The sequence below is a fragment of the Octodon degus genome, unplaced genomic scaffold (genome assembly GCF_000260255.1).
Source record: "Octodon degus isolate 3935 unplaced genomic scaffold, OctDeg1.0 scaffold00079, whole genome shotgun sequence".
NCBI lineage: Eukaryota > Metazoa > Chordata > Mammalia > Rodentia > Octodontidae > Octodon > Octodon degus.
In genome coordinates this window covers 9,683,337-9,706,152 of record NW_004524655.1, presented here as the reverse complement: position 1 = coordinate 9,706,152, position 22,816 = coordinate 9,683,337, and the positions used below count along the sequence as shown (strand labels likewise).

Here is a 22,816-nt window from a genome sequence, read left to right as displayed (position 1 = left end):
AGCCCACCCATCAGGGTTGATTCACACGCCTTCAGTGAAAAGCACTAACAGTAAGCAGCCTCAGAAATCAACAAGGCAAAGTACTCACGTTGAAGAAATTGGTCTTGTTCCTCTCGCAGAAGAGCCCCTGTGCCGGCATGTGCTGCAGTTGTTGCCATGGGATACTGCTGCCTAGCAACACATCGCGGGCCCACTGGAGGTTCTGGGGAAAGAAGAAGTAGGTTGGAAGTGAGTGTGTGGGCTGCTCAGGGCATCCACAGGGAAGGCAGGTGGTCCCCTCCTTCCTGGCTGCATGGCAAACCACAATGAGCAGCTCTGCAGACACTGATCCCACCACTCCAAGCAGCTCTGGTCACGACCTTTCATTACTGTGCTACAGAATATATTTCTGAACTGACCGTTTGCCCAATACAACTAGCTCAGGAGTGTGGCCTTACACTGCCCAATGTGGGCACAAAAGACTTCTTGCCTTGACAGATCCTATAAAGTTGTCATGTGGACCCAGAGTCTACCTACCGTGGAGGGAAAACACAAACCTAAAAGACAACCAAAAGGCAACCCTGACATGTTTACCAGCAATCCCTATTCAGACAGTGGTACAGCTGCTGCAGGCTCAGAGGGCCAGCCTCTGGCTGCAGTGCTTGGTCCCCCAAGCTTGCTGGGCAATGGTCCTGGACAGCCAGTTCTCTTCCCAACTCCGGTTCCTTGCTTACCTTTCCCAGCCCTGGGCTCAGGTCTTCACTACCACATACCCCAACTACTCCAAACCCTGTCTCATGTCTCAGCCTGCAAATCAGTCTCACCTGTTCCCATTCTTCCCACTGCTGGCCTGGGTGAAATTAGTTTCCCCATTATACAAGGCAAAGACACAGGCCCTGACTCCTGGCTTGCTGGCTGAGGGTCCCCTGATGGCCAGCTTCTAACCTCTGCTCCTATCTGTGCAGATAGCCTGCCCCTCTCGCTGCTCCCCAGCACCTTAGGACCAGATGCTGGGTTTGGGGGACACACCAGAATGAAGGTCCTTTTCAAATGGAGACAGGTGGTCTCAAGTATGCATCTCCTGGACAACAGAACAGTAGAACAAGTTGGCTCTTTCATGGAAGCCTGAGGGAGAAAGCTACTTCCCAGGAGAAACCTGATCCAAAGCCAGTTTCTACAAGGACAGGGCCTGGCTGAGTGGCTGAAGGGTAAGGCCATTTAAAAATCAACATTGCCCAGGTCAAAGAGGATTGCAGCCAGGTCTGGTTTAACCTGACATGCAGCCAGCGGTTAGAGACCAGGATAGTCCAGATGCCAGGAGAGTAAGAATGAGCCACTGGGTGAGCCAGAGTGTACTCTGCCCACAGGACCCCTCTACATTCTGTGTGCAGGAAGCATGCTCTCTAGTTCAGCCCACTTTGGGCGCAGCAGTCTGATGCGCTGGAACAGGTGCAGTCAACTCCACTGAGACAGTGAGGAAGGAAGTGTGCCAGCCCCGTATGGGTGCACTTTTGGGAGGCTGTGGAGCTGTGCTAGGCTAAAGCCGCCTCTGGCACCAAGACCTGTCCAGGGCCTTAGGAACAAGTGCTTCCATCCCTTTCCTCCACACAGGAATTCCAGCTGGAAACTCCTTGCCTGCTCCATCTGAGGCCAGAAGTAGGCATGGAGGTGAGGTGAGGTGTGGGGGGCGGTTTAGGGAGGATACAGGGGCAAAAGGAGTCCTCAGACCCTTGAGCTAGGCCCTAAAGGAACACAGAGGTTGCTCTGATCTACACTCAAGGAGAAGAGTAAAACGTTCATTCCCTTCCTTCAGCTTCTGAGCTGCAACACCCCAGGAGGAGCTGTGATTCACAAATGCCCCTCCAGTGCCCAGCAGCCAGGATCCCAAGGGACTGTCTCATAGGACACTTCATTCAGGAGCCTCAAGAAGCTGGTTACAGGACCAGCCTGACACTTCACACTCCATGCACTGCCTGCCCCAGCTCCACCATAGGCCTTGGAAGGGGCAGGGTGGGGAACAGCCACAGAGAAACTGAGTGTAGAGTGCAGAAACAGAGCAAGTCCACATGGCACTAGATTAAAAAGAATAAACACAAAATTAGTTTCAAGCTAGCTCAAGAGTGGAGACACAAAGCCTGAGGCATTAGGCCAACAGGACCCAGCAGCACCTAGAAGCCTGGGGAGCCCAAGAAAGAGGCTCACACCACATGTCCAAGTCAGCTGTGACCCTTCGATATCAGTGCCACTTGGTTCAAAGTCTCTCCTCAGGGAGAAGGGAGAGGCTCAGTCCATGTGGTATCCACCTCTGGTATAAGAAGCCAAGAGTTGGGCCAGCAAGATAGCTCAGCAGACTAAAGTGCTTGCTTAGGCAAGTGCAAGGACTGTGGTTCAATCCCTGGCACCACATGCTTCGCCAGCCCCACCCCCAGGGCAGGCTGAGCTGGCCAGAGTCCAGGCGTGGTGGCACACACCTGTAATCCCAGCACTGGGGAAGCTGAAAGCAGGAGGATCACCAAGTCCTAGCCTGCTAGGGACACCCTGCAACAACCAAATACATTAAGGAAAAAAACAAAAAACAAAAACAATCCGTCGGTGAGCCCTCACAGAAAAAGATACGAGACAGGAAACAGCGCCTGTGCTTTTTTAAACATCACAGGTAAGCCTACTTGACCATGGAAGCTGGGAGCAATGGGGAAGGTCAGAGAGGCTTCCAGAAGGAGGCAACACCTAAACTATGGCTTGTATGAGGTTCTATGGGACTAGAGGGTTGGCTGCAGCAAGAACTCAGGCAGGCAAGTTTGTTAGGGCCCAGCTGAGAAGTGGAGGGGACCAGCTGTGGTCACAGTGAGGCACCCTTCTCTTCCCAGCCAAGACCCATGGCATGAGCTTGACCTGCGCTGCACAGGAGGCTAGAGACAAGTTAGCGCAGAGCTATGACCCCCACACTGTTTCTGGGGCTCCTTGGGCACTTGTGAGAAGGACTTAGGTGACCTAAAAGCAGAAGTCTGGGGTAGGAAAAGAGATGGAAGAACATGGTTTAAAGAAGCATCTCTGCAACAGCCATCATTCCTAAGAAAACCAAGGAAAGCAGTCTTGGAGGCAGAGTGAAGAGCAAGAGACTGCTTCCCTACCTGGCACCTCACTGCAGGTTCTGTGGCAAAGGGACACATCCTCACCTGGTGTCTACTTTCCACCACTCTATGGCTTCTGCAATGACATCTGCACCAAAAGGCCCGGCCTCTAAAGAAGACCACAGAGGAGGGCAGCAGCAGGACAGGATTAGGGCACTTCAAAGACTGCAGAAAGCACTGGCCTGCCAAACTGGACCTGGACTGTAAATTAGCCTCCCGCAGTCTTGGCCACTGAGCACTGTTAAGAGCACATTTCCCCCACTGTCTCCCAGGCTCCAGCTGATCGATGACTCAGGCACAAAGTGTCCAGACAGCTCACAAGAGTGCTTAGCTAACTCGCAACTGAGGCCCAGGATGGAGCTGACAAGGCCCAGAAAACCTGACCAGGGATTTGGTGGGTGCCAGGCTGGCAGGGTGAATGAGGGGGCAAGGGTCCTGAGGCACAGAGCTTGCTCTGCCATTTCAGTGTCCCAAGGTGAGACAAGGTGAGGATGTTGCCTGGCAAAGCACGGTGCCATAAATGCTTGTGATAGACAATCATGCTTACTGACCAAAAAACTGAGGCTCAGAGAGTTTCAAGAGTTGCCCCAGACTCTAAGAGCCAGAAAGTGGCTGAGTCAATCTTGCAGTCTGGTTCAGGCCAGACTTTCTGGGGCCTTGGCTCTTCCCCTGAGCACCACAAGAGGGGTGAGCCACCCATGTTACACACCTGCCAGGCACATGATGTACGCTAGCCACCATGGACAGCTGCTACAACCAGACTTTCCTCGGGCCTTGTGCAATCTGTTACAGCATCACTGGTGCAACCCCTCTGGGCATAGGACGAAGCCCAGGCAGTCTCTTGCCGGATAATGGCACACATCTTTCTGGACTCCAGTGGCCCCTCTAGCCTACGTATAGGCCTTCCCATGTACAAGGGCAGACTAGACTGAAGGCCGAGGCAGGAAGAAGAATCTGAAGAGCAAGTGGCCACCTCAAGGCGCTACACCTGTCATGTGAACTCTCTCTCTCCAGGGCAGAATGTAAAGAACTTCAAACTCTTCCTCCTGCACACATTCAGGTTGCACCTCCCTCAAAGAGAGGGAGAGCTCCAGGCTTTCCCTCGGTTTCCCTGCCCACACATAAGTTCATCTTTTCCTACTCCTCTGATGGGTGGCTCTCCTTCCACCACTCACCTGATGCCATCTGCCTGATCCCTACCTGGCCTCCTATAATACTATTCCTGCAACCCAAGAGCCACCCTAACCAGCCTGTTACCTGGCTCACTAAGAGACGCTATCTGCCTCACTTCGCTCTCAGTCCTAAGAGGGCAGGGACACAGGCTGGCTTGTTTACTCATAGCTCCTCAGAGGGCTAGTCCAGTCTGGACTCCACAGAAGAGACACGAAAGACATTGTGGGAAGAATGAAAGGAAGGTAAGTAGGGTCCGTGCTTTCAGAAAATGGGAAGAAAGAAGATACCAGATGGCAACAGTCTGAGCACCAAGCAGGAAGGGCTGGCAGTGGATAAGGGAGGGAGGACCATACTTTAGGTGTTTAGAGGAAATAAGCTGCAGGCTTCCCAAGCTCAAACAATCTAAAAGCAAAAAAGTTTGTGAAGGGGGCAAATGGCATAAGAGTATGTGTGGGGCTGCCTGGGCCATACCCAAGGCCAGGATACCCAGTGTCAAGCTTTCTGGGCTAAGCAAGACAGGCCATCCCTCATGGCTTATCTTGACCCCAATGTCTGCCCACTAACCCAAACCACCACGACCTCGAAATACAATGCACAGGAGCAGATGGTCACAGCTCTCAGGAACCCCTGAGCCTCCCTCTCTACATATGAAGCCAAGGCTTGGGACAGGACAGCCTGTGTCCCCAATTGGATCAAGGGCTCTATAGATAAGGGCTAGGCAATGCCTGCTGATGGTTGGAGATAGGAAAACAGGGTTATTATCCTATAGTCACCTGTAAGAAATTCAAGGCTAGAAGGCAGACCTAATCTCAGGCACCATCCGCCACTGCTGCAGGGTGGCCTGGAGGATCTGCTTCGCCCAGGCCTCCACCCTCAGGCACTCTCCTGCCACAACCAGTTAACAACATTCTACTCATGACTTAACTACCTCCTCCCTCACAACTTCAAGGCAGAAAGAGAGACACAGACTCGCTCAGAGTCCACGCTCCACTAAGCCTACATGGTGACACCAAATATAAACCTGCAGGGAAGGGATCTAGGAGTAGAAACATATTCTCTGAAAGACCAGTGGGAGTCTGCAGATTGGCCTGCTGCCCGCCAAGTGTGGTGGTGGCCAGAAATAGTGGTGTGCTTCAGCTAGGCTCAGCTCCTCACCTGACCACACCTTAGGGGTTGGCTTGGAGGCACGATGGTGTTCATGATTTCCAGAAAAACTGGAGTCAAGAATGAGCAGAGGGGGGGCTGGTGAGATGGCTCAGCAGTCTAAAGCACCTACTTAGAACAAGCTTAGCAAAGCACAGGGACCATGGTTCAATCCCCCAGCACCACATGCCATCCAGCCCCGCCCCCTGGTGGGCTGAGCTGGCCACACACACACGCAAACATACACACAAATAAATTAATTAATTAAATAAAATTTAAAAAAAAAAAAAGAATGAGCAGAGGTCTCCGTTGGGGCCTGGAACTGGCTAAGCCCCCGAAGTATAGGACTACACAGGCCAGGGGAAGAGAAGCATGTGACCACCGGTTGATGGGAAACTCTGGTGAGTCCCTGGGAATGTGCAAGAAGCTGAAATTCCACCCACTGCAGATTCACCAGCAACAAGGACACCTCCAGCAACAGAATGAGGGTAAAGACAGGACAAGAATGCCCCCAGTTCTGCAGCTGCTAGACTTACTTTTGATCCTTCTAATCTTAAAAAATTATTATTAGAATTTCCATGTTTGGAAAAGCCAAAACATAAGGAAATGGTGGGATGAGGTATGATGTTATGTGGCCATTAAGTTACGTGATCAGAGTTGATGAATACATGGAAAGTAAAAAGAGCAAAACCAACTCTGTACTCATATACGTGCCTGTGTATGGGGGGGGGGGGTTTACACAGACAGAAATCAGACTGAAAGGAAATGCTGCCAGTGTTCCTGGGAGTTGCCAGAGCAGGCGGAAAGCATTTACTTCCTCAGTTCCCACCCTGCTGGGCTACAAAGCTCTGGCCACCAGAGGCCACAGCTCTAACAGGCCACTGGCCTCTGGGGCACACTGGGGCTGGTCCAAGGCACTGCTACCCTTCCCCCATGAGGTCCTACCTGAGCTCCTACCCTCTGTCGAGGCTTCTGTAAACTGCTGTCCCGCCACGTCTCTAACTGGCTACATCCTGCTCACTACCTACACAGCAGCCTAAGTGTCTTTCACACACTGGCCACACAATAACCATTCTCCTCCGACAGCCTTGCAATGGCTTTAATCTCAGAATGATGTCTTCACAACTCTTGCTTCATAGTCAGGCTGTAGGGAGCCTCTGCCTGCCCTCTTCTCCCTCCATGGCCACCACTGATTCCCAGCTCAAGGCAAGTGGCTGGCTGCACAGGCCACTTGGAAGCCTCTCCCCCTCAATGCCCTCCACTTGATGCAGTCTTTGCATCGAGAGGACTTCCCCAGCCTCCCTGTCTGAACTGCCACCTCCCCCTTCCATCTTGCTACTCTTTATTTTCCTTCCCAGACTCACTACTGGCTGCCAGTATAGGTGTTTCCTCTCCACCCTCTGCTGTGTGCACACTTAAGGGCTTCACTGTACACAGTGCTGTAGCCCGAGCATCTCCAAAGGCATTTCTCGTGTGACAACCACTCTACAGACAGGTGCTGAATGAATGCGCCTGTACGGAGGCAGACAACACACTAAGACATGATGCTGCCATGTTATGGGCTGCAAGGCAAGGAAGTGCTCTCTAATTTAGTCTATTTTCCATCTTTACACAGTCTTATTTGTGCCAGGCATACAGGTGCATGCCTGTACTCCCAGTTACTTGGGAGACTGAAGCAAAAGGACCACAAGTTCCCGTTCAGCTTGGGAGACCTAATGACACCCAGTCTCAAAAGAAAAGTCCTGGGATCCAGCTCAGCACTCTCAGGGTTCAATCCCCAGGACCACCAAAATATAAACAAACAAAATCAGTCTTATTTGTAATGGATACTGCTGGCAGAGCACTCAAGCCTGTTCACAATGCTGCAATCTGTGTCCCTTTGTAGGGAAGCTAACCAGGAAAGCTCCAGTCCTCGTGAGGGAACCTGTCTTACCTCCCGTGGCCCCCAAGCCCCAGCAGAATCTTCAAGCCAGGTGGCAGAGAGACTTTAAATGCACAATCATTAATATAGGCCTCATTTTGCACATTATACACAGTAAAGCTTGCCAAGAACCTACCAGTGGGGTGCGAAGGCCCAGGCTACCTGGGTGGAACACAGGGCACAGCATTATTTTGCTCTGTGGGCCCAGAATGGGAGCAAGGCTCGAAGGAAGATGGGAAAGGCCTACTCTGGTGGGCACACCCTCATGCCTCCGGGTCCCGCTGCCATGCCTGGTGAAGGCTGAGGCACTGGAACTTGGAGTTCACCACCTCTACCCAAGATGCTCACTCCGCAGGACTCACAGCCTCTGCCTCACAGCCTGAGGTCACCTCTCACACCACTGCTGTCCAGCGGTGCAGGGCCCTCCTGGAGGCCCCCCCATTCACCCACAACAGCCCCGTGGCTTGCATAGGGCCCCACGTGATTCAGTGGCAGCGAGGTGAAGAACCACCTCCTGAAGGCAGGCAAAGGGCAGGCTTTCTCAGCCAGCTGCTAACTGGGTTTCTATGTTCACACCAGCACTCAAGGTGACTCTGACGACAAAAGGCAGTGGCCTTCCCAGAAATAGCACAGCAGAAAACAGCACCGTAGGCTTCATGGGGGAGTCAGCTTTCAGACAAACCCAGAAATGGCTCACTCTACAGAGGTGTGAGCCAAAGAAAGGGGTCTAACTGGCTCAGGTTCATCAGGCTGACCCCTTACAACTCATATTACGTGGAATCATACAACATGTGTCTTCTTTTGTAACTGATCCTCTATGTTCATCCATGTAATTGCATGTGAATATTTTCCTCCTTTTAAAGGCTGAATAGTATTCCACTGTTTTGGTTACTGTGCATTTTAGTAATTTTGAAACTGAAAAGTGTCAGTTTCTAAATTTGTTCTTTTTCATGTTAGTTTGGTTCCAGGCCCATCTTATCAGCTGCTCTGCCCTGGAAGCCCCCACTGTGGTTACAGCAGAAGAGGGCTGGTTCACAGGAAAGCAGAAGGTACCAGCCTAGGTAGGAAGGCCACATCTTGCCCTTCTTCCAGACCCCATTAATGAAGGCCAGAGCCCTTATACCCAAAGAGGTCCTAAGGCCACGTGCCCTCTTCTCCTGGGCTGCTTAAGAGGGCTCAAGAAGCCAGATTTTTGAGTATGGACTGGCAGACCAGGGATTAGAATCTTGGCAAAAACTGTGATCCTGGAGATGTAGGTGAAAAATATGCTAGAATTTACACCTTTCAGACTATTGGCATAAATGATCTTCCCCATCTAACATGTGGAGAGTGTTCTAGAACCCGACGATTTCAGGTACCCTAGCGCTCAGCGCACCCCTTATAACTCATCAAATCCCAGCAGGACACCTACCTACTAGGGAGGGGCTGGGTCACTATATGCCTCCAAGCCAACCTTTGGTACAAGGGAAGCCTCAAAGAGGCTTCAAGATCCCTCAGGGGCAGACTTAGCCCTTCATTACTCTGCCTAAGTGAGAATCATCAGAAGGCTCAGTAGAGGAGCAAGGAGCCATAATGACACTGAGACTAAGGAAATGGGCCCAACTAGAGGGATGTTGGTTGCTAGGCACCACCTAGGAGCCCCACCCATCCCTGTTACCACAATAATCTTACAGGTACATTATCCTCATTCTTACTTAGTAAAAGAGTCTCAGCCTCCAAAACCTTCCACTGCAGAGCCAGGACCTGAACCCAGGCATGACCAGCCTCAGAGCTCATATTTTCTCCCCCTATAAAAAATTCCTGCTGCTAGCAGTGAAATCAGTGGTATCCTGTGCCCTGAAGACAATTTTTTAACAAGACCTGGGCAGGCTCTGAAATGAGCCGAGCCTCACCTGGGCACTTGTGAAAGAAATCAGGAGCCAACCACTCAACCCGAGGCAGGCTGTTTGTTGAGTCCCTGTTAAAATGAAGGTATCTGACACTCCAGTTGGCCACTGAGCCGCAAGACAGCAAAAGGAAAATATCACAGTCAAGCATACTGGCAGGATTTATGAAGAAATATAGCTGTCGTCACATATATACAGTAGGAAGTGTTTGTCACCAAACAGTTGCATTAGGAAGGTGGTCACTGCTTGCCAGTTGATGGTTTTGAATTAGCAACAGAATGAGCTGTATCCTTATCCTCAACTCTGTGGACAAGCTGCTGCCAGCAGAGCTGCCACCAAGACCCCCTTTAGGACAGAAGCATATGCCAAGTAGCAGGAAGGCCCTAACTCCAGTTCTCAGTGCAGTGAGGTGCTAATGACTTGCCATTCAAAGCAGTGGTAGCAAGTGGCATTCAGCAAAGTCACTGGATGAGGACGACAAAAGAGCCAGTGAGACACTAGTCAGGACAGCTGCGAGAAGGGGATTTCTTCTACAGAAGAGGCCTCTTTCACAGTCAAGGCCAGCATTCCATTTCTAAAAACTAAGGAACCCAATCTAGGGATAGAGCTAACAGAAAAACCAGCAGAAACAGAGTGTGACAGCTACGGGGTTGCCCAGGGACAGAGACATTAATGGCACACACAATTCCAGGAAGCCTCCATTCCCATCATAGGCACCAAGACCAAAGTGACCCAGTAGATAGCCATAAAAAGAGCAAAAGGGCAAACACAGTTAGGGCAGATACACTTAACGTTAGGGCTATAGAATAACTGGGCTCCGGGGGAGGTTACCCTGGCTGCTGCCTGGCTCTGCCTCTCAGCTGTGTCACCCCAAGCCCAGGCTCCCAGATGTAGAGAGGACAAGGCCCCCACCTCTAGGTCCCGAAGTGGCTGGGGCTTTGGAAGCAGATTCTCAGCAGTGCATCGACACAAGAGCCAGAGGAAAAGTAAAATATGAGATAGTTTTTGTTCTAGCAGGGTAAGAATTACAGTCATTCCCCACTCCAATTTTCTCTAATTTGGACAAAAATACTGTTTTCTATTTTGAAAACTCCCATTAAATAAAGAAAGACAGAGGGGCTGGGGAGATGGCTCAGTGGAATAAGTGCTTCCCTGGCCAGCGCAAGGGACTGAGTTCAATCCCCTGTTCCGCCAAAAAAAAAAAAAAAGGACAGGCTCTGCTAACAACCACCTGTGCCGGGCTCTGTGCTGAGCATTTCGTGTACACTGGCTCCTCAGGCTCAAAATGAAGCATTTTGGTGGGAAGCAGAGGAAGGTGGCCAGGGTTTCACAGGGCCTGCACACAGCTCATTCTCCTCACTCCCAATCTTGCATCCTTCTCCTCCCTCCCACAGGTATCAATCCCTACTAATCATCTTGCACCAGAAATTCCATTTTAGCATCTGCTCTGGGGACAGCACCCTGTAACAGCGAAGGGGAAAGGCCTGAGCAGAGCACTGTAAGAGTGGACCACCACTGTGGACCACAGCTGGTGAGGGCTGCACATTACACGGGGAAGGTGAGCGAGAACCTGATGGCTGTGGTGTCCCTCACACCAAGATTGGGGAGGACTCTACTGCTCCCTTTAGAGGGAAGTGGGGAAACTCCCAAAGAAGTGGTCAGGTGGTAAGGCTGGGGGAAAAGTACCAGCCTCTGCCCTTCTGGCCCACAAACTGCAGCAGCAATGCATGTCGATTGGGGTTCATTAAAAGCCAAGGTGCTCTGGAAGCTGAGGGTCTAAAGCACAAAGGTAAGGTCCACTGCCAACTGTAATGGGCTGGGCAGCAGGAAGGCTATGTTTCCGTGGACAGCTGAGGCCAGAACCTGCTGTTGTTTGCCAGCACACACATCTCAGAGACCAAGCCCCTGAGGATGGTATCTCCCTGCCCAGGCCCACTGAGGCCAACTCCCCTGCTGTGCTCTAGGGAAAGTGGCCAAGCCACATGAATGTGTCAGACACTGCAGGGACAAGACACATAGTCTCCTGGACCCTAGTGCCTAGTTCCTAAACAGAATTCTGTGAAATAACAAGTGCCAAGATAACGTCCATCACTCCAGTCAACTGCCCTCCCTGGTTCAAATACCCCACAGAAAAGGTTGAAGGGGTCGAAAACGGGATAGTAGGAGACTGTAAGAAGAGCCTGACTGAGTTAAGTGACTCGGCACAGGCAGGTCTCAGAGAAACCCCGCAGGCTACCCTGTCCCCCTGCTCACCCCAGTCCTTACCCACAGAGCCACTTTCCCAGGCTGTAGGCCCTGGCCGAACACTAGCCCTTTCCTCCAGCCTGCTACAGTCCCTCACTTACACCACGGGTCTCAGCACAGAAGGTACTATCATGGAGCCATAGAAGTAAGCCCACTCCTGTGCGCCCCCTTATTTTCTCCATAGTACTGGCTGCAATCAGATCTGCTTTGTGTTTCACCATGCGCCCACCGCCCTTATACTCCATGAAAGCGGTCACCACAACTAGAAGCACTGTCTCCCCACATCTCCAGCTGGGAACGTGAGAAGAGACTGAAGGAAAACAAAGTCCCTGCAGCCTTCCACAAACCCTAACTGCCAGCACAGGAGGTCTGGCTGGGCAGCCCCTGGGAGTGCTTAGGCCTAAGGCACAGCTGTTACTTTCCAAAGTGTTAGAGCAGACTGTCAGCACCCAACACCCATGAAGCAGAGGCAGGGAAGACCGTGCTGGCAGCTGCGCCAGGCAGTTGAGCTGTGGGGCAGGATGATGGCCAGGATGCCTCCGCAAAATGCAGCTGGAGGGCTGAGGCCTCAGACAAGCTGGCTCACTCTGGACTGGCCCGGGCTCATAGCTCTCCCATCCTTCCCATGCAAACCATCCAGGCCCTGTCACAGAGTTCTGATCTGTCTTGGTTCCACCCACCAACATTTAAGGACACTAGCCTGCCCTCCCTCTCCCAGACCACACTCACTCGGTGGGTCTTGCTGTAGGTGTAGAGGAAGGCCAGTCGGTAGAGACTCTTGTAGTGCTGCGGGAAGCGGCTCAGGCACAGGTGAAAGGAAGCAACACATTGCTCTGTAAGGAACTGGCGCTGCTCCTCGGCACCGGCTGGCAGGCCCTGAGGGAAGACCACTGGCTCTCCTTGAGACTCACTCCTCTTTTTCCCATCCCACAAAGCAGGTGCAGACACCAGAGGCTTGACAGGGATGCAAACAGTGGCTGGGGGGTCTGCTGCAGGCTTCAGGATGCTTTGCTCTGCAGCCCGGAAGCCTTCTGTGTTCTCCAAGGACTCCTCAGTTCTTCCTACAGTTGAAAAGAAAACATGGTCACCCTGGTTTCAGGCTCTATCACCAGTGATGGAAGCAGCTCAGTGAGGCCCTTAGCACAGATGGGTTGTGTCCATGCTAGATGGGCACTGGACACACCAGGGGAAGGAACAAAGCCAAGGGCTGGCTCTGTCACAACTGGCTGGGCGTATGGCCATCTGGCCTCTTGCTCTGAAACAGGAGTTCCAGGCTATCTTGTGGCAGAGGGGCCCAAAGGCTACAAGAAGTAAGAGTTATAATCTGCCTCTGCTCCTCTCCACTGAATGGCAGCATGGGTGTCCCATCTCCAGGGCCAGTGCAGTGTCTGGGGAAGTAACTCACAGAAGGCAGGTGTTGACACTACCATCCTCAAATAAAACAGCCAGGAAAGGCTCACAAAGTGCTGTGTTGGTTCCACATCTCAGTGCTTCAGGCCACAGCCTGGCCAACATCTCTTTCCAGGGCTACTGTGTGAGCCAAAAGCTTAAACACAGACACCACTTGATGGGAGCCCAGAACCTGAATACCTGGCCCTGTGCCACTGGAGACCAGGGAGACAGGCAGCAGAGGACAGCCCAGGCAGAGACCCACTAGTCCCTTACGTATAGGGTCCTTGGATGCAAATAGAGGAGGCTGTCTGGCCCAGGAGGGAAAGACAGAAGGGGAGGGCCAAGGCAGTGGCAAGGTGGCCTTGTGCACCCTGCGTATCCTGCCTGAAGAAAGGCAGAGGGAGCTCTCAGCACCATTCTGAAGGCAGTCTGCATCATGGGTTGAGCTCCTGGCAGCCCTGTCCCTTACTGTAGGCAGCCTGGACGGAGGCTGAGCCAGGCCAAGGGGCCAGGAATAAGACTCAAGTTCCTCTCACACTATGTCCAGGCAGACATCCAATATACAGAATACTTGACCATCACCACTCTTCTCTTTGAGGCAAGAATCTGAGCAGTCACTCTCAGAGTTATCCTCAGCCACCTGCCATCCCAGCTCCCCAGAGACTATCCCAGGTGTGTCTGAGGCTTCAATCAAGACCCTGCACTCATTCTGTTTTCTTTCTTTTTTTTTTTTGGTGGAACCGGGGATTGAACTCAGGCCCTTGCACTTGCCAGGGAAGTGCTTATTCCACTAAGCCACCTCCCCAGCCCCAAGGCCCTGCACTCAAAATAGGGAGATTTATTTTTCATAGAGGCCTGATTTGATTCACACTAAAAAGAAAACACATTTAAGACATTTAAATCCAGAAACTTTTTTTTTGTTTTTTGTATTTTAGGGAAGGATCTACAGAGTGATCAGGGTCTCACTACTAGATCAGACTCGTAGTGATTTGCCTGTTTACAGCCTCCCAAGAGCTGGGATTTCAGGCATGAGCCACCACACCCAGTGCCCAGTCTCAACTGCTGTCTCAGCATGCCCTGGGGGTGGGGTAAGTATGGCAGTCCCAAGGATCGAACCCCCCGGCCCCTGCGCCTACTTGCAGGTGCTTTAATCCGCTTAACCAGAAACTTTTTAAAACAGCTATCAAGCAAAAAAGTAAAGCACACTGATATGGATGTGGCTTTCTCAGACTGGGTTGTGGGTGTCTGAACAATGTCAAGTGTCCCTGAGCACATGTGGTGCATTGGACTCCATGCCAGCACCTTCAGAGACTGCCTCATTTAATCCCTACAAGCCTGGATGTGGGCAATGGGATCACATCCATCCTACAGGGAGAATGTGGGCGCAGAGAGGGAAGAAACTTGCTCGACTGAGAGGTTCTAGGACAGAGGCAAAGGCACAAAGACAGAGGCCAGGCAAGGCCCAGCACCCCATGCAGCCTACAGTCTTCAGCTCTGCCCAGAATGCTACCAGACATCACTGAGGTAGGTCTTCATACCTCTGTCCTCTGTGGCCCCCTGGAGGTCTTTATTGGTTGATCCCACTGGGGCAGTGAGTACAGGTACCCTCTTCTCTGAATAAGGCTTCCGGGAGCCCTCCAGTGAGGTGGGGGGCTCATTAAAGAAGTCCTGTGTTGAGCTCGAGTCTGAGAGTGCCACAGCCGTGCTGTCTTGGCTCCGATCTGTGAAAAAGAGGGCAGGAGCATGAACACACACCACATCCAGCACAGAGGGGCCTCCCCAGGAAAGGAGATGGCCTGAACACAGCCAGTGACCCTGCTGAGCCCAACCCCTCTGAGAAGGCCCCAGACCACTTCCCAAGGCACCAACCTCCATGGGTGCCTTCCTCAGGTTTCCCCAAACAGTGGTGTTCTGGTAAATGATCAACAAGAGGCTCTAGGTAGAGAGGAAAAAAAAAGCCCTGGTTTGTAGAATTTACTGGTTTCTGTGGTGTAAATATTCCCATCATGGCTGATTTCAAGCTACCAGTATGGTGCTGGTGAATGCAGAGCTGAGAAGAGATGCACAGTAAACTCTATCATGTAATGCTTCTACCACATAGCTATAATGGAATCAACTGAAATAGGAGATAATTTTTTTATTTATTTTTTAATTTTTTATTTTTTTGCAGAACTGGAGATTGAACTCAGGCCCTTGAGCTTGCCAGGCAAGCACTTATTCTACTGAGACATCTCCACGGCCCCAATAGGAGATAATTTGGCAAACATGTTTAACCAGTTGTTAAAAGTCAGGTATGCTCTAGAGTAAGAGTCTGGAGACCCCGGAGTCATGGGCTGAAGGGAGTTCATATTTATTCCCTCTCAGGCTGTGGCCTCAGGGTGTTTAGGAGAAAAGAGGCAGGGCAGAATTCTTGGAGAATGGGGGAGGGCAAACCTTTTACCTCCAGGGTACAGGCAAAGGGAAGAAAAAAAAAAAACCTACTTGCCTGAGGAAGGGCAAGAAACCTCCGACTAGAGGAACAAGATTGCTGAAAATGTCCTACTTCTGAGATGCAGGGACACAGAGACTGCCTAAGTCTGAGTCTGGACCAAAACACAACCCCATCCTAGGCCCTACCCCAGCAAGAACCAAGCACCAAGCAAAGCAGCGCACTGTAGAGAGAGAACAGGAGCAGGCAGAAGACCCTCCCTGAGGTACACCTAAGGCAGAAGGTTGAACTGGAGTACTGAGAAAAGCTTTATAGCAAACTGGTCCCCACACCATGGGTAAGATAACATGAGAGGACTACAAAGCTACTGGTGCACTGAAGGTAACAACAACAGACTCCAACCCAGCTTGAGTCTGCCTAGCTGCGTTCAAATTCCCCTAGTAGCCTAGAAACAGAAGAAGGAAGTCCACTCAAGGTACAACATTGTTTTTCTCAGTTTCTCCAGTCCTATATATGATATCTGATATTCAATATTAAAATTACAAGGCACATGCATACATCAAAAAAGAAGGGGGCTGCTTAGGCCTGGGGTTTGATCCCAGTGCTACATGCCACACCAGCCTTGCCCCTGGGCAAACTGAGCTGACCACCGAAACCCGGTACAGTGGTGCATGTCTGTAATCCCAGTGCTGCAGAGGCTGAAAACAGGAGGATCACTACGAGTGAGCTATGTAGTGAGACCCTGTACCATAATACAAAAAAAATCAAAATAGATGGGGGAGGTCCTATATTCTCAGGAGACAAAACAACCAATAGAACCAGACTCAAAGATCTCAGATCGCAGCAATACTTGATAGGAAGTTTAAGATAATAAAGATTAACATGATTTTTATGTTTACTATGTTGAAGACTGTAGTATAAAACCTGAACATCACCTATGAAATTATAGAGAATTTCAGGAATAAGATGGAAATGAAAGCAAGAGTCTAAGAGAGATGCTGGAAGTTAAAAAAAAAAAAAAAGCAAAGACATAGATGAAGAATGTCTCTGCCAGGCTTCTCAGTAGACCTGACATGACTGAGAAGGGAGAAAAACCAAAACTTGAAATTAGAGCAATAGAAATAATCCAAACCAGGAGAAAAAAAAAGACAGAGGGCAGGGAGAAAGGGGGATTCAGAACAGAGAATCAGGATCTAAGCCACCAACTGGAGTCACAGACAGAGATTATAGAGAAACAGAGCAGAAGCAAGATTGTAAGACAACGTTGACAGCACTCTCCCAGTGCATGTGCACGTGTGAGAGAGAGAGGCAGGCAGGCAGGCAGGCAGGCAGGCAGACAGACAGACAGACAGACAGAGAGGGAGGATTAAAGGCAGTCCCTTAGGTAGAATGAATATGAATCCAGACCACATCTGGTCTTAACCAAAAGGTGATTAACAAATATAAAAGATCTTATTCCTCTAAAATCACTCATTACTTCATAAAGCAAAAATAGCAGTTACATATAGAGTTACAAGCGTATGTTAAGGTAACAATGAATAAAAAAATGGAGTACAAAAGATGAGAGGCTCTTACGATGCCTGTGAATTAGTATAGTATCTTTTAAAGGTCTGCTGTCTAAAGATATATTTTGAGCTGGGCGTGGATGTACATGCCTGCTGGGAGGCTGAGACAGGAGAATGGGAATTTTGAGCATAGCTTGGGCAACTCAGCAAGACCCTGTCTCAAATAAAAAATAAATGGGTAAGATAAGGTCTTGAACTCACTACATAACTCAGGCTGGTCTTGAACTCATGGTGATCCTCCTGCCTCAATCTCCCAAGTGCTGGGATTACAGGTATGTGCTATGATAGCTCGGCTAAAAAAATTTTTAAGGGCTGAAGATGTTAGCTTAGTGTGCAGGTCCTGTGTTCAATTCTTAGCACAACTACCACCACCACCTCCACTACCCCAACAAAAGTATTCTGTTAACTTTCAGGCAAAAAGTACACTTTTTTACAAAGTGGTATAGTTGGGCATGGAGGCACACACCTATATGCCAGTTACTTGGAAAACTAATTCTCAAGTTCAAGGACACCCAGAACAATTTAGCAAGACCCTTAAAAATGGGTGGGTTTGGGTGGGAGTGAAGATTACAACAGGGAGAAAACAGTCATCAAAAAATAAAATTTTGTCTTGAATTTTGTGTATCTGAAGGTGAAACTCAATGAAGTTGGAATGAAGAGAGCTAAGTTCACATTCTTTGTGTGTTACTCGCTGGTTCTGTGACCTTTAAGGCCATGCCCTACCTGTGAACTGCAGCCACATCTCAGCGACGTCCGAGCCTCATGGCTCATGGAGACACGAGGGGAAAGGCAGAGACAGACACAGTACTCCAGGGCCCTCCAACCTATGTTCAGCTTAAAAACCTGGTCCTGGTTGGTGTATTAGCACCTTCTAGGCCATACCCAAGGACCCACCAAGAAGATCTGTGTGAACCACTCAGTGGGCACACTTAAAACGAAACACAAAATCATTTCCACAAACTTAGCAGCCTAGACCACTGAGGGCGAACCCATGGTGTGTACACCGTAGCAGGCTCTTTTTATCAATGAAAGCTCTACAAGGTTTGTCATCACTGACCTGGACACTGCGTGAGCAGGCTGGACAGGGAAACTTTGCTGTATCACTTACTAGCTCTGAGAGACTGGGCAAATGCCATGATTACTTACACTTCAGTTTCCCTGCATATGAAGCTGTGATGATACAAGCGCTTAGTTAACAGAACTGCATTGAGGGTTAGCATACACACAGTGCCTTGAATAGTGCCTGACATGTAGTAAATGTTCACGAAATGTCAGCTCAATCATCCACACTATTATTTCAGAGACATACTTTATTGCTAATCTCTCAAATTTGTCATGACAGATTTAGCTCTAAACAGGCACAGGCTTTTGCTGATGGCCTACTGACCAGAGCAGCAGCACACTGATAGGGTGCTGAGCAGTTCCCAACTCTTACACAGACTCAGCCAAGCAAGCTGGCCCCCACACAGGGACACTGGAAATCAGCCCCATGTCCAAACCCTGCCCTGCTGCTATGGCCTCTTGACTCACGTCTCATCATATGCCAAGGTTAGGGACGGTGACCTCGTTGGCAGCACCGTACAGCTACCAAGCTCATCCTTCACAGCTGCTGTTACAAGGTCCACTGCCCAGTAACTGACAGGTCATAAGTATCAGCTGGCCAAGAGAACAGTAAGAACAGGGGACTTGGGCAATGCATGAGAGCCAAGCTGGAGATCAAGAAGGTGACAGGACCCTCGGCCTCACACTTGGCAAGCAAAGAGCCCTTCCCTCACTAGCAAGGCCAGATTCCAATCAATAAGCAGAAAGCAGGGGTTAAAAGCAAGCCTGCAGCCCTCAAAAGATTCCCAATCTGAGTCCCTAATGTGAGGGGATCACTTCTCCCTCAGAAGCACGCTGGCCCATTCACTATACCTGTGGAAAGGCAGGCCCACTGATGTAGACCCTTAGCTTTAGGAGCTACAGTCATGGTAGGAATTCCATTGTCTGAGTCCCGTTCCCCATTCTAATCTCAGATCTGCAAATTACAAGCTTGGATGGAGGATTTTGCTGCTTTAAGACCTCCAATTCATGGCTTTTATAGTTTTCACTGTCTCCCTACCTCCACCCTTGACACATACTGCCGGGGGAAGGGGGCTGTCCTAGTGCCTGGCACACTTGAATGACAGTCCAATGACCCATCCTATCCTGCAGCTTTCTCCCTGGTCCTGACATAAATGGCATAAACAATGCTCGAGAGACATCAGTCTCCAAAAGATGGCCGGGCAGGCCCTGCAGCTGAGGTTTCCCCGAAGAACCAAGCCAGGGCAGTTCTCAGTCACAGTAAGACCAGCTAAAATCTCTGGAGGCTGAGCAGCACACTGTGCAGCGAGCTCTAGGAAGCAAGCCTAGCCAGGATGATCTCAGCCACTGGCACACTGCCCCACGAGCTCACTGCCTCACAAGCTGTTGGGCTCAAGGCCTAAAGGAATCGCCAGTTTAGCAGAATCCCAGCTGTGATCATTATGAAAACTGAGGATTGACTTAAGCAAGTGGGTATTTACTTTCAGTGTGCTAATGCCCATTTGATGCTGTAATGTGAGGGGACACTGATCTCCCAGAGTGCAGGGAAGGTAGCCAGTCCTCCCTAGAAACCACACCATGTGGGCAAGACAGGATAGCCTAAGCCAGGTGTGGTGGTGCATGCCTGTAATCCTAGCACTTGGGAGGCTGAGAGGCAGGGGGATAGCTATGAGTTTGAGGAGAGAATAGGTTACATAGTGAATTCAAGGGCAGCCTGAACTACACAATGAGACCCTGTCTCAAAACTCCTCCCTCCACAAAAAAAAAAAAAAAAAAGACAAGATAGCCTGTTGTGCTGTGGGGCTTTTGTACCCTTGTGCATTAGCCAATTGAGTGGGGATGCCACAGCAGAAGAGCAGGATATACAAGGGCAGAGGGACCCCACAGGGACAGGGCTGCCCGCACCTTCACAGGCCCTTCCCCAATCCTCTGATGCTACTTCAGAATGGCCAATCCACTACAAGTCTGCAAAGCAGAGCCAGGCTCCTTCCCTGAGGCACTATGGCAACTCTGGACAAGCCCTCCTCCCAAGGGTAACCACAGTACCAAAGTGGCCCTAAGGAAGGGAAGCTTAATGAGGCCAAAGCCACGAGATGCTGCAGCACTACCTCCAGTCACAGTGTTGGGGCAGAGCAGGAGGGCAGGGGTCGGGCACACTTAGGTAGAGGCATGTGAACAAGTGCCAGCCAGGAGTCCTACCAAACCCTAGAGCAGTGGCACCACAGGAGGCACTCTCAGGACTCTTGTACCCCAGGAACAGATCATAAATCCATCTTTTCAAATAAGAGCCAACAATGGGACTCAAGGACCAGGGTTCAAGTTTCTCTCTATTCCTTTCAAGTTCTGTGGGTCTAAAGGGGTAGGCACATGCAGATTGAAAATGGTTCTGGGCCTCGCAATAGCATGTGCTGTGTCCATGGTGCACAGTAGTTTTATCTTGCTTTTTCCTTTTACTTGGGCCCAGGTTGCTTGCAGAGCCAGTTTCTCTCTTATTCTTTTTTTTTTTTTTTTTTTTTTTGTGCGGAACCAGGGATTGAACTCAGACCCTGCGCTTACCAGGGAAGCACTTATTCTACTGAGCCATCTCCCCGGCCCTCTCTCTTACTCTTCACTTTTTCAAATTACAAAAAAATAAAAAAGGTCTGACTTTAAACTCTAAGAACTAACCAAAGCTTTCACACCAATAAGCTGGTCAGGAAAATCAACTTCCATTTCTTTAACATCAAAAGGGTAAAAGAAATGAATTAAAAGTCCCTTAAAGACTAGCTCTGTATACCTGGGCGGGCAGGAGGAGGGGGCATCTCCTCGTCTCCCCTGTCATGGTGAATCCAACCTTCCCCTGTACAGCTGACTGAGGACTTCAGGGAGCCACAGACAGGCAACGGTGGAAGAAGTCTGCCAGGAGCATGATAGAGTACATAAAAATATCTTTCCTACCACCAGATGAGCTGCCAGGGATGGGACAGCTCAAGGCTGGGTGAGTGGGGCAGGGAGGCTACGAGGGTCACAGTGCTAGGAAAAAGTTTGTAGAGATCACGAGGCTAGCCTTAGACACCCAGAGCTGGCTGAGCTGGCTGGGCAGGCAGTGAAGAGGTCTGTGCAGCTCAGGGCAGCCAATCTGTTCCTGCTGTTCAGTTACAAGACACAGGTTTCCAATGTCTCTTTAAATGTGCCTTGCCTTTTGCTCCAGCAGTAAGAATAACAAAGCTCACAGCTGTTTATTCTACCAGCTCAGGTCAATGAGAGTCCAGGGAAAAAGACATAGCTGTGCCATTAGAGACTGCAGTGCTTCCGACTGGTGAACCCTGAAAAGATGACAGATATCCTGCCAACTAAAAAACAATAGGTTTCTAACAATCAAAAACTTGGGCAAGAAAGTATTTTAAGAAAATTTTCAACTGGACAAAATGTGCTCCACCATCCAGGCGTGGTGGTACATGTTCCTATAATCCCAGAAGTTGGGAAGCTGAGGCAGGAGGACTGCTGTGAATTCCAGGGTAGCCTGGGCTACAAAGAAAGTTCAAGGCCAGCCTGAACTACATAGTGAAGCCTTGTCTCAAAAAGATTTTTTTAAAAAAATTCCTGCCAGTCACCAGAAAGGGACATGTCCATCAAGAGCAAGGCTGGAGATGTGGAATGGAGGTACCCATGGTAGGCAGAGCAGAATAGACAGATACTAAAGAGATATCAGAAACCAGGTCATCTTCAGAGAGAGAGAGAGACAGAGACAGAGAGACAGACAGACAGACAGACAGACAGACAGACACAGAGACAGAGACTCACAACAGAAAGCAGGGCATCTGGTAGTCAGGAGGGTATCACAGGGAGAGCCAAGCTGTGCCCCTGTCCCTTCTCAGCCAGTGTGGCACCAGGCATCTCAAAGCTCCAACACACTCAGCCAGACACTGGTAGTGCCCGGCTGGGGGCGTGATGCTCAGAGCAGAAGGAAGACGGCCACAGTACCTCTCTCACGGTGTGCTTCATGCCAAGAGAGATACTGACTGGGGAGGCCTCAGCCGGCTTTACACGTTTCCTAACCAAGACAGGCGGGCAGCCTACTCTGGACATAAATGCCAGGAGAAGAGAAGCAGCTGGCAAGCTGGCATCCCACAGCCATCTGATGAGTTTCCTAGGAAGGCTCTTTAGACAAAGGATGATGGGGAGAGGCCCTGTGACTGCATCACTCTCCTACTGCCTCTAGGAAGGTGCCCACCCTTCGGGGCCCAGCCACTCTCCCAACCCCCTTCCCCACACGGTCTCTCTTTTTGGCCTACCCTAGTTACCTCAGCATCAGAACTCTCTAATCCCGTGACTTGTGCCCCACTGCCCCCGCCCACAGTGGCTACAGCCTTCCTCCTAGAGTGGCCTGCAGGGCTCTCCATCTCCAGGAAGACCCGATGAGCTTGCTCCCGCCTGCCAGCTCATAGTACTAACCACGCTCCAAGGTACCATCTATGGAAGCAGGTCCAACTTGGCAGCAGGGATCCATGTACCCTATCTTTGTTTTCCCCACAGTGCCCTCTTCTCTGCCTACACACAGCAACTGCTCAACAAATCCCATGAATAGCTATAGGCCAAGGAGATTTTCAGAAAGTGAGATTAAGAGAATGGACAAAGGAAGGGTCTCCTTCCAACAGCCTGCTCATTCCCTACCCCACGGGGAACAGCAGGACAGCCTGAGGTCTAGGAGTGTCTCCTGCATGGAGGAGGTCTGCTTACAGAAGTGTAATATTCCTTCCAGAAACTGACCTATGCATGGCCTAAGAAGGGAGGCCACTAGGCAGTGACGAGGCCAGGTGTGCCCATGAGACCTGCTCCTGACCCTGTGCAGCCCAGCCATGGACTACAGACAAGGGCCATTTCAGGGTGTCTCGGCTATTCTGAGAACGTGG

General features: G+C 50.4%; 1 protein-coding gene across 2 annotated transcripts in view; it reads right to left on the bottom strand.

The window, feature by feature from the left end:
- Cabin1 (calcineurin binding protein 1) overlaps nt 1-22,816 on the bottom strand; it is a 170,508-nt gene that overhangs the window by 42,729 nt on the left and 104,963 nt on the right. For both annotated transcript variants that reach the window (XM_023720922.1, XM_023720923.1), the window contains exons 27-30: nt 14,739-14,804; nt 14,408-14,590; nt 12,207-12,538; nt 89-202 (exon numbers count right to left, since the gene is read on the bottom strand). In XM_023720922.1, the coding sequence (XP_023576690.1) occupies nt 89-202; nt 12,207-12,538; nt 14,408-14,590; nt 14,739-14,804 (695 nt within the window). The remainder of the gene's footprint in view (nt 1-88; nt 203-12,206; nt 12,539-14,407; nt 14,591-14,738; nt 14,805-22,816) is intronic.